This window comes from Mirounga leonina, unplaced genomic scaffold, assembly GCF_011800145.1.
Source record: "Mirounga leonina isolate KUSES-001 unplaced genomic scaffold, KU_Mleo_1.0 Mir_151, whole genome shotgun sequence".
Classification (NCBI taxonomy): Eukaryota; Metazoa; Chordata; class Mammalia; order Carnivora; family Phocidae; genus Mirounga; species Mirounga leonina.
The window spans coordinates 94,833,045-94,849,641 of NW_023270377.1; the positions used below are offsets into that span (position 1 = coordinate 94,833,045).

Here is a 16,597-nt window from a genome sequence, read left to right on the forward strand (position 1 = left end):
CTGTTCTGTCAATTTTCAAGTCATTTTCAGTTAGTTGCATAGATACAGTTATTGCCTGGGTATGGCTGTGGAACGAGATGAGCCCAGGGTCCTCCTACTGTGCCATCTTCTCTATCTGCCCTGTTGCTTCTTCATGGGCTTAACATATACAGAACATTCCATCTAGTTCAGTGTTCTTTAAGTTCGAGGTTTCCTTGTTGATTTTCTGTCTTGATGATCTGTTAATGTAAAAGGGATATTAAGGTCCCCAAGTATTGCACTGCTATTTCTCCCTTAGGTCTATCAATATTTGTTTTATATATTTAGGTGCTTCTATGTTGGTACATAAATATTTACAAATGTTCTATCCTCTTGCTGGATTGACCCCTTTATGTAATGTCGTACTTTGTCTCTTATTACAGTCTTTGTTTTAAAGGCTATGTTGTCCAAGTATAGCTTTCCCAGCTTTCTTTTGGTTTCCATTTGCATGGAATATCTGCAATTAGTCTTTTTATAAGCAGTGTATAGATGGGTCTTGTTTTGTTGTTGGTGGTGGTATTTAATCCAGCCACACTACATCTTTTGACTGGAGAATTTAGTATTTGTATTTAAAATAATTGTTTAGAGTTATGTACTTACTGCTATTTTGTTAATTGTTTTCTGGCTGTTTGGTAGTTTCTCTGTTCCTTCTTTGGCTTTCTTCCTTTGTCACTTGATGACCTTGTTTAGTGGTATGTTTAGATTCCTTTCTCTTCTCTTGTGTATCTATTTATAGTTTTTGCTATGTTGTTACCTTAAGGCTTACATATAACAACTTATGTCTACAATAGTCTATTGTAAGTTAATATGCTTAAATGCATTCAAAAGCTCTACGTATTTATTTTGTCCCCATTTTTTCTTGTCACATTTGGTTTTTTTAATCTGGTGTAACCCTTAACTAATTATAGTTATTTTTACTAGCTTTATAAGTAATTAATCCACTACCTTTCCTATATATTTATCTTTACCAGTGAGATTTATAGCTTACATGTGTTTTGCCACTAATTAACATCCTTTCTTTTCAGCCTCTCCTTTTGTTTAACATTGACATTTTAATTATGTGTCTTTGTGTCTCTTTGGGGTCACTTTATTTGGAACTCTCTGGGCTTCCTGGATATTGTTTTCCTTCCCCAGGTTAGGGAAGTTTTTGGACATTATTTTTTCAAGGAAGTTTTCTGTCCCTGTCTTGTCCTTCTGGGTCTCCTATAAATGAGAATGTTAGCCAATAAATGTGGTCTCGTAAGTCCCTTAAACTACTTAGTTTACATTTTTCTTTTTGCTGCTCTGATAGAGTGAGTTTCTCTGCCCTGTCTTTGGGTTCGCTGATGCTTTCTTCTGCTGCTTCTAGTCTATTGTTGAATTCCTCTGCTGTTATTTTCAGTTCAGTTACTGCATTCTTCAGCTCTGTGACTCTACTTGATATTTATATTTTCTCTTTGTTGATGTTCTCACTGTTTATCCATTCTTCTCCCAGTTTGGTGAGCATCTTTATGACCATTACTTTTAACTCTGTGAGGTTAATTACTTGTGTCTGGTTCTGTAAGATTCTTTCTGAAGCTTTATCTTGGTCTTTCATTTGGAACATATTCCACTGTTTTGTTTGCTTCACTCTTCTCTGTGTTTCTACAAGCAGCCTGTTGAGGATGTGCCTAGACAGGTCAGTGTCCCCAGAGAGAGGATCTCTGCACCTAGATTCAGGCTGAGTGGAAGCCAGACCTGGAGGCACCAGCTTTAAAGAATGGACCTCTGTATAGTCCTGTGGGACCACAAGCATAAGATCCACTTGCCACCAGAACAGGTGATCTGTAAGTGTCCCCTGGGCAGCAGTCACAGGGCTCCCTTTGTGCATTAATTATCTAACCTCCCTCATCACCACTCCTTAGCCCTTCAGAGTTAGGCTTAAAAATAAATCCTCAGCCATGTCACTAAGTAAAAATGCAAACTGTAGAACAGCATATAGGATGTTATACCATTAACAAATCTGTGTGTGTACACACGCACACACTATTTTTCCATGGGCATATATGTAAATGTATAGAAACAGGCCTGGAAGGAGGCCTTCCAAACTGGTAAGAAAGCTAACCTTTATGGGGGGGGCACCTAGTCAGGTGACACTTTCACCTTATTTCACTGAGTTTACAGTGAAAAATATATTAAGTATTCTTAATTTTTAAAATTCACTTAAAGGAAGAAAGTTGAAGTTAAACTAGCAAATGACAGTAAAAGTTCCTAAAATGGAAATGGATAGAAAATGTAGGGACTGTGAGAAATCTATAAATGGGCAATGCCTGGCAGCAGGCTTCTTACAAATCAAACAGTGCCTCACACACACACGCCCCCTGTCTGTGGACCTTATCTTACCCGAGCAGCTACTGTCTCCAGTGTTAAAAGACTGTTAGAAAATCCATCCTTTCATATGTGTAGTTATGGAACAAAAATGGCTTAAAATCGTATGTTTTAAAGTATTTCTTTACTCCCACTTGTGTTAGGTCGCTCAATTCTTTACTATTTCTCCATAACCCAATTCATAAGGGGGAGGAAGATGCAAACGAAAGCACTGCCTGCAAACACACACCTCTGCAGGGAGTCAGAGTAAGGTAGGTTGGAGCCCTCAGCTGTTCAGGGTAGCGCACAAGCTAAAGCCATTCACGTCCAGTTTTAGAGGACATATTTCTCTCCACTGCACCCCCTCCCCCCCACACACATTTTTTTTACAGTTTACTGGCGGGCTGCTTGGTTATATATACTAGTAAGGATGTGACAGAATGGAGCCAGAATTTAAGTTCAAATCCCAGCTCCTCTATTTCCCAGGAGTGTGACCTCGGGTAAGTTCTTAAACTTCTCTTGCCCTTAATGCTCCCTATCTGTGAAATGGGGACCTCCCTTGTAGGGTTGAACTAGTACGCTACAGCCCCCTGTAGAGTGCCTGGCCTACAGGTAAGCACTTAAATGAAGCTAGCTATTATTTGAATTGAATAAGGTTCCAGCTCTGAGAACTTAAATGATTATTCAAGATAATCTCCTTTGATGATGTGCTACACAGCATGTTAATAAATGGAGGCTGTGTGCTGCTAAGTAGGCAGATGGCCATATATTCTGAGGGCAAAGCTGGTTTCCTGGAATAAGCTGGGTACACTGTCAACATCGGGCCACCCCCTCACTAAGATGTAGGGAAAAATCAGGGTCCCTTCAGTAGGGATCTTATTCCCATGGGCATTATTAGTTTTTCAGGGAATTCTAGGATTTAATACACCCAGAGGTGAGCGCCATCATATAGTATCATTCTCCGTGGCATGAGAGAGCTACAGCAATAAAAAAGTGAAACGTTCTGTGTAAATTTTTTTAAAGTGAACTTTGATTTTAATAGCTCTTTGCAACAACTTGTGAGAAATAGTGGAGCTATAGGGGGAAGAAGTCCTCTTCCTTATATATTTTGGCAGAGGAGGGGTGGGTGCTCAATGAAACAACCCAAAGTACCTTCCTGCCCCGCCCCCCCCCACAAGTACCTGGGCTGTGGGAGGAGTAAGGATGAGCTATCCTTTAGCCAACAGCAGCTAACCCAAGTCCATGGGTTTGTGTTGCAGGCATCATGTACCGCAAGTCGTGTGCATCCTCGGCAGCCTGCCTCATCGCCTCGGCCGGGTACCAATCCTTCTGCTCCCCTGGGAAACTGAACTCAGTGTGCATCAGCTGCTGTAACACCCCTCTTTGCAACGGGCCCCGGCCCAAGAAACGGAGCAGTTCTGCCTTGGCCCTTCGGCCTGGGCTCCGCACCACCATCCTGCTCCTCCAATTAGCCCTCCTCTTGGCTCACTGCTGAAGTTGAAGGAGATGATGCTCACCCTTCCTGCGTTGTTCTTCCGGCCCTTCACTCCCTCTGCTCCCCAAGCTTCTCCTGGGTGGGGAGGGGAGTGTGTCCTCTTTCTTTCAGTTCCTTTGCCAATGCAAGAGCTCAGTGTAAAACATTTTTTGTAAGCTCTGAATAAATTCAGTCTGAATTTTCAGTGTGTACTTGAAGGGGTGAGCAAAAGTCTCTCTCCTCAGAGTCAAGGTCCGGCTGGCAGAATCCACCCTTAGAAGGCGCATAGGTGGGCATCCATTTTTTTCCAGGGCCCCTAGCTTCCACACCTGTCCCTCATAGGGGCAGTTTGTCACTGCTGTGTCAGGATATGTTGTTTTGGGGGGGGGGTGGCAGCCGGTTAGCGCTCAAGGCTTCCATACTTGACATTCACACTTCATGCTCCTGTAAACCAGTCCCTGCAGCAGAGGTGGGTGGTTTCATCTCTGAGTTGAGCTCTAGCGACTCGAGACTCCATTGCTGGGTCTTAGACTCGGGTTTGGCCTTGCTCTGGAAAGTGCTCGAGAAAACCTTGTCAGTTCTTGCCGAGGAACGGGAAGCCATGAAGATCAGGGGGCGGCGCGCTGAGCGGGTGCTGGCGGCAGCGGAGGTGACGTGGGTGCGCAGGTGCTTGCTGTGGTTGGCGTGGGGCAGCGTCAGGTGGCAGCGGAGCACCTGGCAGAACACCTTGCGGAACTGCTGCGAGGACACGTTGTACAGGAGCGGATTGATGACGGAGCTCAGGTAGAAGAAGGTGTAGGAGAAGGGGAGGAGGATCATGTACGCCCGGAAGTAGGTCTTGGGCCAGTCGTGCTTGGGTTTGGCCGCCGCCATAAGCCTCCGCACCTGGTTAGGCATCCAGCAGACAGCCAAGGTCACGACAATCAGCCCTGAGCAGGCGAGAGGAGAGACCAGCAGCATGAGAATAATGCAAGAAACTAAATATTGAGCTCCCCAGTTCTGTGCTTACTGGCCAGGAAATGGTACCAATGTTTTAAGGCCAGGGAAGTGGACTATGTTAAAGACCATTAAATGCTTTAGACAATTGTTTGCACCTGTTGTTAGCTTTTAATTAAAAAAAGTTTTCATTGTTGGGTAACCAGGAAGCATATTAGAGTCTGGTAATCTAGTTTTGTCTTTTTGTTTTAAGGAAATAGATGTATACACTCTGTAAAAGCAGGTAAAACAATATTTGTATTTTAAAGAATGTCCACATAAAGACCCAGTGATATTTTCAAGACAAATGGAAATGGTGTCCCTTGTCACAAGAAGCATATTTAGTCACACTGACGATTGTGAATTCATTTTCAAGGGACAAAAAATCGGGAAGAGCCAGTCACTGAGAATGTTTCTTGGACATGTATTTACTAGGTGTGTACACCCATAATTCTAATACTTGTTCCTGCAATAGCACTTCTGTTCATTTTCAAATATTTTTAGCTGTATCATCTCTTCCACCTTCATGGTGGGGAAAAGACAATCACCCTCACATAATGGAAAATATAAAACTTCAAGTTTAGCCAGGAGCATGCTCATTGCCTTGTGGCACTGAGCTGTACAGCAACCTCCAAAACGATCAGGCCCTGGAGGGACACCGCTCTGACCCATAAGCGGATCACAAGTGGACTGAACGGACATGTTTGCGTTCCCACGTATTTGCATTTCAACTTACACACTCATCTCTGTTTCTATGACCTCTGACAGAGGAAAGGAACATTTACCTGCAGTGACCAAAAAACACACACATTCCAAAAAAAGGAAGATCAAGAATCTACAGAGCATTTGCTCTCTTCGCTCTGGAGCCAAGACACCAGAATGTAAGTTCCTGTGTGGGGAGCTGGTATCTTAAAGCTGTGCTTTGAATTTTTAGAAATGCTTCCTCCGTCTCCTAAATCTGATTATCATAGTAAGGAAGATTCATTCACATTTTGAAACTTTGTATTTTCTAGGAAACCACAGGGAAGCGATGGTTGGCAATAATCCCTGTCTGCCTCTGATCCATGATAAACATTTCATTCATAAATGCCCCAGGAAAACCAGCCCCGTTTGCACCTCCGGGGTTGGCCCTCTCACACACACTCACCTGAGCATGCCTTACCTGGTGACTGAGTGGCCCTAGGTATGTTCTTTACCACTGCAATAGCCCAGTTCCCTCAACAAATCCTCCACAAATCCCGGCTGTCAGCAAAGGCAGCCCTGGAAGCTCCTCGCCCTTGATAATTTCCAAGGGTTTCTCTTGTCAAACCTCAGCCCAAGCTTAAAACACACATCAATTTGCTTATTTCTTTCCTTTGAGTTTGCTTCCCTGAGAACGCTTGGTGAATCTAAAAATAAAATGAGCAAAGTAACATTGATCTGATGAAAAGGCCAAAAAAATCACCTTAAGTCAAGAGTATCGTCTGAATCACCTAGTTAAAGCTGGTGGTTGGAAAGAAAAATCAACATTTCTCTGTGCTTAAAAAAAACATACTTGCATAGGAAATCAGGAGCCTTTTTCCCACCGCTTCGAGAAGCACGGACCCTTCCAGCCACGTGTACTGTTCCAAGTGGGTCCGTAAGTGACTTCTCCTTGTTTTTATCAGCAGCAGTTCTGACTGGAAGGTTCATCTCACTAACTGAAAGAACTAGGAAGCTTCTCCTACCTAGGGAAGCTACATGTCTTCATCAAGGCTTAAGTTCTTTTCTCTCCTCTGCCACTGCATTTCAGACAAGTACAACCATCTTCATCTGAAGACTTAGTTCCCAGAACAAGGAAATCGAGCACAGGGTTTCAGATGTGTGCTCTGCTACGCTGTGGGAGGTGGTCCTTCAGGCAGCAAGAATCTAGGAAGGCGATGAGAACCTACTTGTACTTACTCGGGTTGAACATAGCACAGCTTTTCAAGCCCCTGGAAGAAAAGCAGTGAGAAAGGGGGCCGGGTTTGAGGGGGGCAAGTTACAAAGTTGTTGTTCTTCTGTCCTGGCTTTGGCCCTGTTCTGCTGAGCTCCCGGTTGCATGACCCTTCTTGTTACCTTCACCCCCTTTGCTGGTATCAGTTGTCCTTGACTGACCTTCCCATCAAAAGCAGCAGTTCAGGGCGCCTGGGTGGCTCAGTCGTTGAGCATCTGCCTTCGGCTCAGGTCATGATCCCAGGGTCCTGGGATCGAGTCCCACATCGGGCTCCCTGCTCGGCGGGGAGCCTGCTTCTCCCTCTCCCATTCCCCCTGCCTGTGTTCCTGCTCTCGCTATGTCTCTGTCAAATAAATAAATAAAATCTAAAAAAAAAAAAAAAAAAAAAAAAACAGCAGTTCCGTAAAAAGCACGACCAGGTATCTTAGGGATGAGGCAAGGGACGTGAGCAAAGAGTTGTGGACTGATTTGCAGTTTTAGTCAGAAAATTTTGGCTCTGAAATCCAAGTGAGCTAGAGTCAATAAGTGGGAGGTACCTTATTCTGAACAAGTTGCCAAAAATAGGGAACCAGACCCAAGATTCTCCAGTGATAAGGAAAGGGGAAATCTTGGCTTTCTGGGTGTACAGTAGCAAGGTAGGATAGCAAATACGAACTTGGAGAACAAGAGAGACAAGGAGCTGAGTTAGAAATCCACAGGGATTAAGTAAAGATGAGGCATCAGAGGGGCGCCTGGGTGGCTCAGTCAGTTAAGCATCTTCCTGCGGCTCAGGTCATGATCTTGGGGTTCTGGGATGGAGCCCCAAGTCGGGCTCCCTGCTCAGATGGGAGTCTGCTTCTTCCCCTCCCTCTGCCCCTCCCCCTGCTAATGCGTTCGTGCTCTCAGAATCTAAAAAAAAAAAAAAAGAGTAGGCATCAGAAAAATCTTGACATATAACCAAGAATAATGTAAACTATTGAGTCTTCCCTATGTCAGTCTCTGTGCTAAGCACTCTGTGCTTCTCTCCTATGCATTTGTCACTTCTGAAAATAACCTGGTGAGATCAAAGCTGTTACTATCTTCATTTTACAGAGGAGGAAGTTGAGTCTCAGGTTAGTTGCCCACATCCTGAACCTAGGACACATGCTTGCCAGACTCCAAAATCCTTTATACATTTACTATTTTTTCTGAAAGACACATGATTTCTCATTTTCTTCTGTTTGAAAAATACAGGAAACACAAGTAAACATGAGCCATAATTCCACCCTGGGAAGTGGATATAAACTGACTACTAGAAATATAAGCCACCCAGGTGGCTTTAAATCTTGAATAGTCACATTCAAAAAGTAGAAAAACAGGGTATCAATTTTAATGTTTCTTAACTGAATCTACCCCAAATATTATCTCACATGCAATGTCAACACGCAATCAATCTAAAATTGAGAGCTTTCACATTTTTTTCATACTTCGAGGCTTTTATTCTTACAGTATATTTCAGTTGGTTACCAACCACACCTGGCTAGTGTCTGTAGCACAAGTTCAAGTACCCCTCCCCCCAGGACCTCTGATTGTCTCCTCCTCCCATTCTCCCACCTGCCCCTTCCCAGCCACATACCTGGAGAGTCCTGTCCTGTCCGACCAAGGAACCCCCACCCTGCCTGTGTTTTTCTTCCTAAGATTCTGATGTGATCATCATATGGTTTCACTCATATGTGGAATATAAGGAATAGGGCAGAGGACCACAGGGGAAGGGAGGGAAAGCTGAGTGGGAAGAAATCCTAGAGGGAGACAAACCATGAGAGACTCTGGACTCCGGGAAACAAACTGAGGGTTACAGAGGGGAGGGGGTGGGGGGGAGGGGGTAACTGGATGATGGGCATTAAGGAGGGCATGTATGTGATGAGCACTGGGTGTTACACGCAACTAATGAATCGTTGAACATCAAAAACTAATGATGTACTATATGTTGGCTAACTGAACATAAAAAAATTAAATTAAAAAAATAAATTCTGATGCAGTCAAGTTGACCCTGATCACATATCTGAGTATGCATTCTCAGCCTAGGGTAGAGCAGGTCTAGCCCATCTTTTCAGACGAAAAGCCTTCCGTCTGAGGGGACTACCAGTTACTACAGCCTAAATAAGTCTCACAGTACAAAATGATATTTTGCTTTTCTCATTCTAAACCTTGCCTAGGCATTTTGGAATAACAGATTGTGCCAAATACCTGGCACGGCTGTTGGAATATACTTCTCCCACCGCAACTAGAGACGGGGGAAAAATGGTTTGTGTCTTTCCTTCTGTGCTTTGAGAGAGAATTTTGTTCTAGGAAAATGCAGCATTAGGCGTACAGGTACCCCTATTGTTGGAATGTGAAGTGTGCATCCATGGGGCATGTAATAGAGGTCAGCCTCTGGTGGGAAGCTGGGGGTGGGGGGGGAACACAACCGGCCCCCTTATAAAATTTGTCATTTTACAATGACAGGTAGGTAATTGCTCACTCTTACATTTGAAAAAAAAATGCATTATTTTAGAGGACATTGAGAATAACGATTATGTCCAAAGATAACTTTTTATTGGGCTGTTTTTAACTGGTCCAGCTCTTGTCCTAGCTTCTGTAGCTGAGACGAAGCTTTAAAATCTTATTCAGGCCTTAATAGAGTTTAATAAAGATTTGATTAAATTTATGTTTGGCTGCAATCAGTTTGGACTTACATTTGGAAAAATCTATAATGCTTTGGTCTGTATGGTATCATGTGTAGCCCGTGCTGTTAAATAACTTTACTGTGAGCTTGAATGAAGATCAGTGAACTGAACCCAGTCACGTTAAGAAGGTAAACTATTTTAACTGCATTATTGATAGATTTGTACTATATTCCAGACAGCCTTGTGCTCTGGGTTAAGAAATACCCTCACAGTTTATCTGTTTTTCCACATAAAGTACTTCCATTTTTCCTCCGTGATCACTACCCTAAAATGACATTTGCCATTAGACGAGGACACAGATTTATTCTCGGTGGAGTAATGTTGTTTAAAAAACAGAAATAATACCGATGTCCAACAACATCTCACAAGAAAGGCTGACATTTCAACAGCATCTGAGTCAGCCTGCCTGGTTTAATCTGTGGAAGACGAGAAATTATACCACCTTGGACATGGCGATGTTCATGCAACTGACTCTGGGCTCTCTTTTCTCCCCTCTAGTCTTTCAAGTGAAGGTAGCTCTTCATGCGCTCCCCGGAATTCATTTTAGAGTCCCCAAAGAATGGCAAAGCAGGTCTCCCTTTGGAGACCAGGTGCAGAACCCCTTTGTCTCACAAATGATGGAACTGAGGCTAAGTGATTCACTCAAGATCTCCAAGGGCACGGTGGCAGCAGTCCCCCTACTTTGCCTTACTGCTCAGAACATGGGCTTCTACCCGAGACTGATGAGCAAGCCTGTCATCCTAGTTAATTGTAGTTTTCTATGCTCCAGTTTTAGGCTTAAATGCTGACCATCCACAGCATGGAATGCAATGCGAGGCAAGTCAGTCTCAGATCTCAGCTAAAGTCAGCACCACACCTGTTCTGTACATGGTCTGGATTCAGTTTTAAAACCAGGCTCCTTAAAAAAATAGGCACACAACAAAGCCCTGGAGCACATGTGCCCCCCCCCCCCCCCCCGCCCCAAAGGAAGGTGAAATGCAGCCACAGGGAGCTGGAGCATGTTTGGAAAACAAGATATGAATCCAGGTCATGACCTGGTGACCCAGCTGATAAGGACTCCATCTATCCATCAGTCTGTCCATCTTACATAGGTACCTGCTAGAAAAGAATACTTAGTCTGTACTCAGCCGAAAAGATCTGGAAATTACATCTTTCTCCAGCAAACGTAGTTTGTGTGATTTTAAAGGAATCCCACAGATTTGCTTTTCCACCTGGCATTGGGAATTCCATTTTACTGAATCGTTGAAGCCTCGGGGGCATAATGATTTCAGTTCTCTGTGGTTAGCATAGCTAACCTCTTCCTGCCCAGAGAGTCAAGTTCTCTCTAACCCAACCTTAGTGAGTAGGAGTTAGGTATCTCCCCTACCACTACCCCCAACCAATTTAGGTTCTCTGGACTTTACTCACCCAGCAACCATCTCCTGATTGGCCGAGGTCTATGACAGACCCTGTCCTAGTCACTAATGATAAAAAGCTGAGAAGGGCGAGGCAGGCACAGCTGGATGACTTCTAGCAAAGGGCCATGAGAGCCATCTGGCCACAGTTTTATGGCAGCCAAGAGCTGGTTGACCCTCCCATTGGGGGTGAATGCTCAGAAAATTAAAGGAGAGCAAGAGTTAGCCTGGAAAAGGGCACCCAGGCAAAGACACAGCATGAGCAGGGGATGGGGGAATCCAATAGCAGCTCATTCTAAGAGCTGCCAGCCTCAGTACGGCCGGGGCCAGAACCAAAACGAAGGGGTGGGTGGAGACAGTGGGAAATGAGGCCCATTAGAGAACACTCCATCAGGTTTTGTGGACAATAAATTAACCAGCATATAGTAGGGTGAGGAACAGCTGCTTGTCAAGTGACATTTAATTAGCAATTGTCAGTGGAAAGTAAGCGTATGGTTAGTTGAATGAAAAGCCAGAAAAAGACAAATACATCCAATAAAAGGTTTTAGCACTTTCTCAATTTATATCTTTGTGTTTGCCAATCTGCTTCTGCCAGCCAGTTGAGACATTGATCTCCCTGACTTTGCCCCATCCAAGGAGCCCAAATCAGCACTAACCTTGGTTCGGTCTCTAATCTCTGAGACAGTGGTTCTCAAAGCAGGGTTCCTGGAACAGGGGCATCAGCACCTCTCAGGAACTTGTTAGAAATACCCATTTTAGGCCCCAACCCAGACCTACTGAGGCAGAGACACTGGGAGCAGAGCCCAGCAGTCTGGAATTACCAAGCCCACCCGTTGATTCTGATGCTTACTCAAATTTGAGAACTAGTCTAAGACAAGCCCAAGTTGAGGGGGAGCCTGCGTCATCAGGCATTTGTGGCCCTGTCACTGTCACATTGGTCACATTTTGAAGGGTCCCATTTGCCTGAGTGACTGCAGATGGAGCTGACAGTAACTGAGAACCCCTCTCTCATCCCTGAGCACTGCCCTTGCCTTGGTCCTATCCCCTCCCTTTCTTCTCTCTCTCTGCTTTCTCCTTTCTCCCCTCCATCTCTTCCCAAGGTCCCCATAAACGGGCTGTAGACAGCCCTTGCTTAGGCTGCCCACACACGCACCTTTCTCCCTCTCCGTGACTTTCTTGGCCGTCTTTGAGAAGGTGACTGCATCAGGAGCAGGCAAGCTCCTCACAGCTAACGGGTGCCTTCCTGGAAGTGTGGTCACCACGCATTGCCAGGTTTGCCCAAGGAAAGCAGAGAGGGTTGGAAGCAACGCAGGTGGGATGTGAGGGACCTGGATGTTGGCTGAGCACTGGACACCCCCCCACTGAGATCCTGCTCCACGTCCCGTGTTCTCGGACCCTGCCAGGGCGTTGCCTGGATACCCTGAGCTCACTTTTCCAGTGACCCATGGGCTTAGTGACTTTGGTATAAACCCATCTGCCTTCTTGTCCTCTTTCCCATTGAGAAATGTTGTTTAGGAGAAGACAGAAGAGCAGGGGGAATTTGTTTTCAGAGCAGGACACAGGCCACAACTTTAAAATGATGTAAAGGCCACACATGGCCGCTTCTGTCCACGAAGATGGATGGTTTGATGTCCCGTCTTTGTCCCAGCTATTTGATGGAGCCTAGGATAGGACTCTGCACCCCGTGTGGCTCCATCCACCATGTTGAGGCCAGAGACCCAGATTCCAAAATGGCCTGCAATTTGCCAAGCATTACATCCATCACATTCTGCTCTACAAACTTCAGGACAAGAGGACCAACTATAAATCGCTATAATTGCAAATATATATTTCTAAAACAAGCCCTCCTGTCTGGGAGCTGTAGGACAGCCACATGCACTCAGAGTAAGCAGCATTTAGGATCAGCGTTATGGTTTAGTGCCTCTGTTCCTCTATGAATACATGCTAAATGATTAACTGCAATCCACTGGATAAATATTTTTCTATATGGATCTCAACTGTATGCAGCTGTGTGGCTTTCTATGCAGTCTGTCCTGAATCCACGGATAGTTAGGTCCCCATGTGTGGTACAGCTACAAAGCCCAAAGGTGTTCCTCAGCAAGAAACGCTTCCTCCCTCGAAACACCCAGCACAGGATGGGTTGTGATAACGAGGGCCACGATGCCCTCTAAGCCTGCCGGGAGTAGCTGCTGACTGTAGGATGGCCAGGGCCCCCTCCAGGGGACCAACTCATCCCACCCTCCCCCCGACCATGCCACATACAAACACTCATCACTTTTTATGGCTGAAAGCCTGCAGTTTTAATGGAATTTAGTTTCTTGCAAATGGTAGAGAATCAAAGCCTCAGAACGCCAGCACTGGAAAAACAAACAAAAAAAGCAAAACAAAACAAAACAAAAAAACAACAGAAGAGCTGAGACTACTGGTAAACCAGGAGAATCCCCAGAGAAGTGGGATAATGAGGAGCCCAAATTTACACAGCCCAGGAGTCCCAACACAGGGCCTCCCCGTCTGGTGGTGTCTGCACTGGCCATGAGCTCCTCTCAGAACCCGGGGAAACCACGCAAACCTTGGATAAAGCCACCCTCAGCCAGGTGCTCAGCAGAGGCAACATGGGCATTCTGGGAGTGTGGAGACAAGTGGATGTGCCTGCAGATCTCCCCCTGCCTCTTTCTTTCCAAGGTCCCTGCTTGTGCCCCCTCTGTGCAGCAAGACAGAGACCCTGGGTGAACCGATGCTGAGTGCCTATGACTGAGGCAGGCCAGGCCCAGGTTGGGTGAACACCCCTCAGTCTGTCCTCCTAAGACTTCCAAGACTCTGCACATGTCAGGACCCAGACCACATCTTTCTGCCTTCTGCTCTTCCTTCTCTTCGGTCCCTTCCTCCCACCCCTCTCCTCCTGACTGCCCATGCTTTGCCCAGTTCTTATTCTACAAGTTTCTGCGGTCATTGCCTCCAGGAAGCCTTCCTGACTCCACAAAGCTATAAATCAAGTTTCCTACTACAAGTTCACTAGCACCTTTTACTCCTGTCCCTGTCATCCTAACACTGCAGCATCAGCTAGACCGTAAACTCCATGGGAGCAGGATGTTTCATATTCACAGCTGTAGCCTCGACACACGACAGAAAACCCTCCCATAGCTGATTGCTCTGTCAGCATTTGTGGGAGGTAGGGTGGGTGCTGGAGGTTCCAGGCGAGGGCTGAGCAAAAGGGCACTTAAAACTTGAATTCATCTAGGGCGCCTGGGTGGCTCAGTCGGTTAAGTGTCTGCATTCAGCTCAGGTCATGATCCAGGGTCCTGGGATCGAGCCCCATGGCAGGCTTCTAGTTCAGGAGGGAGCCTGCTTCTCCTACTGCCTCTGCTGCTCCCCCTGCTTGTGGGCACTCACGTTGTCAAATAAATTTTAAAAATCTTTAAAACTGGAATTCATCTAATGTATACAGAATCAATCTGAAGTTAGCTTCCCTGTCCAGAGGGTTCCATACTAACCCTCCTGACACGGAGCCTAGCGCCTGCATGATTTCCATCCCTCATCCTGAGGGAAAGGGAAGGAGATAGCGAGAATTTCAAGAAAGAATCACCCTTTCATTCAAGCAAGACAAGAACCCCCAAGCCCAAGAAAGAGGTCTAGACAGGGGTTGAAAAGTCTTGATTCTGACAAATGCCTTCAGGAGACTACAGTTTTAGTGTCCCACCCCGCTGTGCTACTAGCCAATCCCTGGATTATCTACACTAAAAACATGTTTCTTATCCTGTTTCTCTGCAAGATGGCCTGATGGATATAAGCCGCGTACGGTGAGGGTCAGCAGGTAAAACAGGATATGTAAGAGCCACATTTACCAGAGAGACAAGTTGGAGGAGAGTCATTTGTTCCCAAATAATGTGATAAATCATGGCCCCCATGAAGATGCCACAAGTCTTTGTCAGAGAGGCTGCAGGCCAAGACTCAAAGTATAAGGGTTGAAGTCAGCAGCCAAAGTGGCGACTTAGAGATGAAGAGGAAGCACCCAGAAGAGCATTTGGTGAAGGTTGGGGGAGACTATTTCTAGGTTACCTGCCGGGTGGCCCCAGGAGAATGCAATCCTGCAATTATAACCCTCAATTTCCATCTGGGCACAACTTGGCCATAGAGGCAGAGGATGTGGTAAGAGAACATGAGGAAGGCTAGATTACCTCCCTTCCTGCTCTATGCCTATCACAGATGTTCCGATAGTGTATTTCCTGGCCCCTCTGGCTTTGCCTCCATCTGACCTAGGCAACTCCACCCACCAAGGGACGCTCAGCTTTACTCTTCCAAGCTTATCTTATAATAGCTTGCTATTAATAAGAATAAGAAAGCTAACAAGAGCTGCTGGATGAAGAAACGTGGTAATAAAGTACTCAAGACAGTGCCTGCTGCCAGCCAAGGGCTCTTCATAGTTATGGCCATTAGTATCTTCATCATCACCTCTACCTCCATCACCCTCTCTGCCACCACCATCTCCATCACTTCCTCTACCCATCATCACCATCACCCATGCCCCATCACCCTCTCTGCTACCACTTTCACCATCATCACCATCTCCATCACCTCCTCTACCCTCTCCTCCTCCAGCACAACTATTATCATTTCCAATGTCAGCGTCTTCATCCCCTCCTCTACCATCATCACCATCACCCCCACCCCATCACCGTCTCTGCCACCAGTTCCACCATCATCACCGTCTCCATCACCTCCTCTACTGCCAGACATCCTCATTACCACCAACATAGCTCCCAGAGGTCAGAGATCCTGGGGAAGGCTGACTAGAACCACCAGATATCAGACGCCTTCTAATCCTAAAATCACAAAGCCCAGAATGATTCCATGACTTGAGCAGAGTTATCCTGCTCATCATTAGCAGAGAGATGACCAGGACTTAAGTCTCCTCATTTCCAGGTCAGTTTTTTCCACTCCCTGGGTTTAGAGCTTCTGCCACTCTGTTCTAAGTCTCTGAACTCTTTATCCTTCCCCAATACACACATAGGGATACTTAGGGTTTCAAAAAGAGAGGCAAGGAGTAGAGACTGACACAAGGCCAGATTACAAGGAGGAGGACAAATTCCAAATCCCAGGAAGACAGGAGCCCTGAGCCCCTCCCTAGCTCGCTGTCCCCACACAAATCCTCTCCAGGAAGAATGACAAGGGGTAGGGAGGCTCCATGACTGTCTGATCATCTGGTCACTTAGGCTAAGAATCTTTGCTTCTTTCCTCCATCCTCAATTCCACCCTCAAGCACACATCCCTCCCCGCAACCACATCCAATGCCCCATGGCCACGTGACCTCCAGCTGAGCTCCAGGACAGTGGAGGGGGTGAGCGCTGGGAATTTTTGTCAGACTGACCTGGGTTTAAATTTCAGCCCTGAAATGGCTAAAATAATAGTATCCACCTCATGGAGTGACTGTGAGAAAAGGAAATACACTCACATGGAGGACTGAGCCCAGCAGCAGTACATGAATGGCAGCTCATACTACTTGTTACACAATCCCATCAGCTGCTCCAGGGTGGAGATCATCCCAGCTACAATTAATATAATGCATGTATATTTCAGACACTCTTCTTAACACTTAACCTACACTTGCTCATTTAAACCTTACAATAAGCCCCACAAAATGGCCACAACTTCACATTATTGCTATTATGTAGATAAGAAAGTTGAGGTACGGGTAGGTTACATTTCCTGCCCAGACTCCCACAGTTGGCCAGGACAGGCCAGAAGTTAGACCCAGGCTGCCTGGTCCAGAGCTGGT

General features: G+C 45.8%; 1 protein-coding gene across 3 annotated transcripts in view; it reads left to right on the forward strand.

Moving 5' to 3' along the window:
* LYPD1 (LY6/PLAUR domain containing 1) overlaps positions 1-16,597 on the forward strand; it is an 83,572-nt gene that overhangs the window by 40,258 nt on the left and 26,717 nt on the right. For 2 of the 3 annotated variants that reach the window (XM_035008158.1, XM_035008159.1), the window contains exon 3: positions 3,603-4,026. The exons of the other annotated variant lie outside the window; for it this stretch is intronic. In XM_035008158.1, the coding sequence (XP_034864049.1) occupies positions 3,603-3,838 (236 nt within the window). In that variant the 3' untranslated portion in view covers positions 3,839-4,026. Of the gene's footprint in view, positions 1-3,602; positions 4,027-16,597 lie in introns of those variants that run through there. 3 annotated transcript variants of the gene reach the window in all.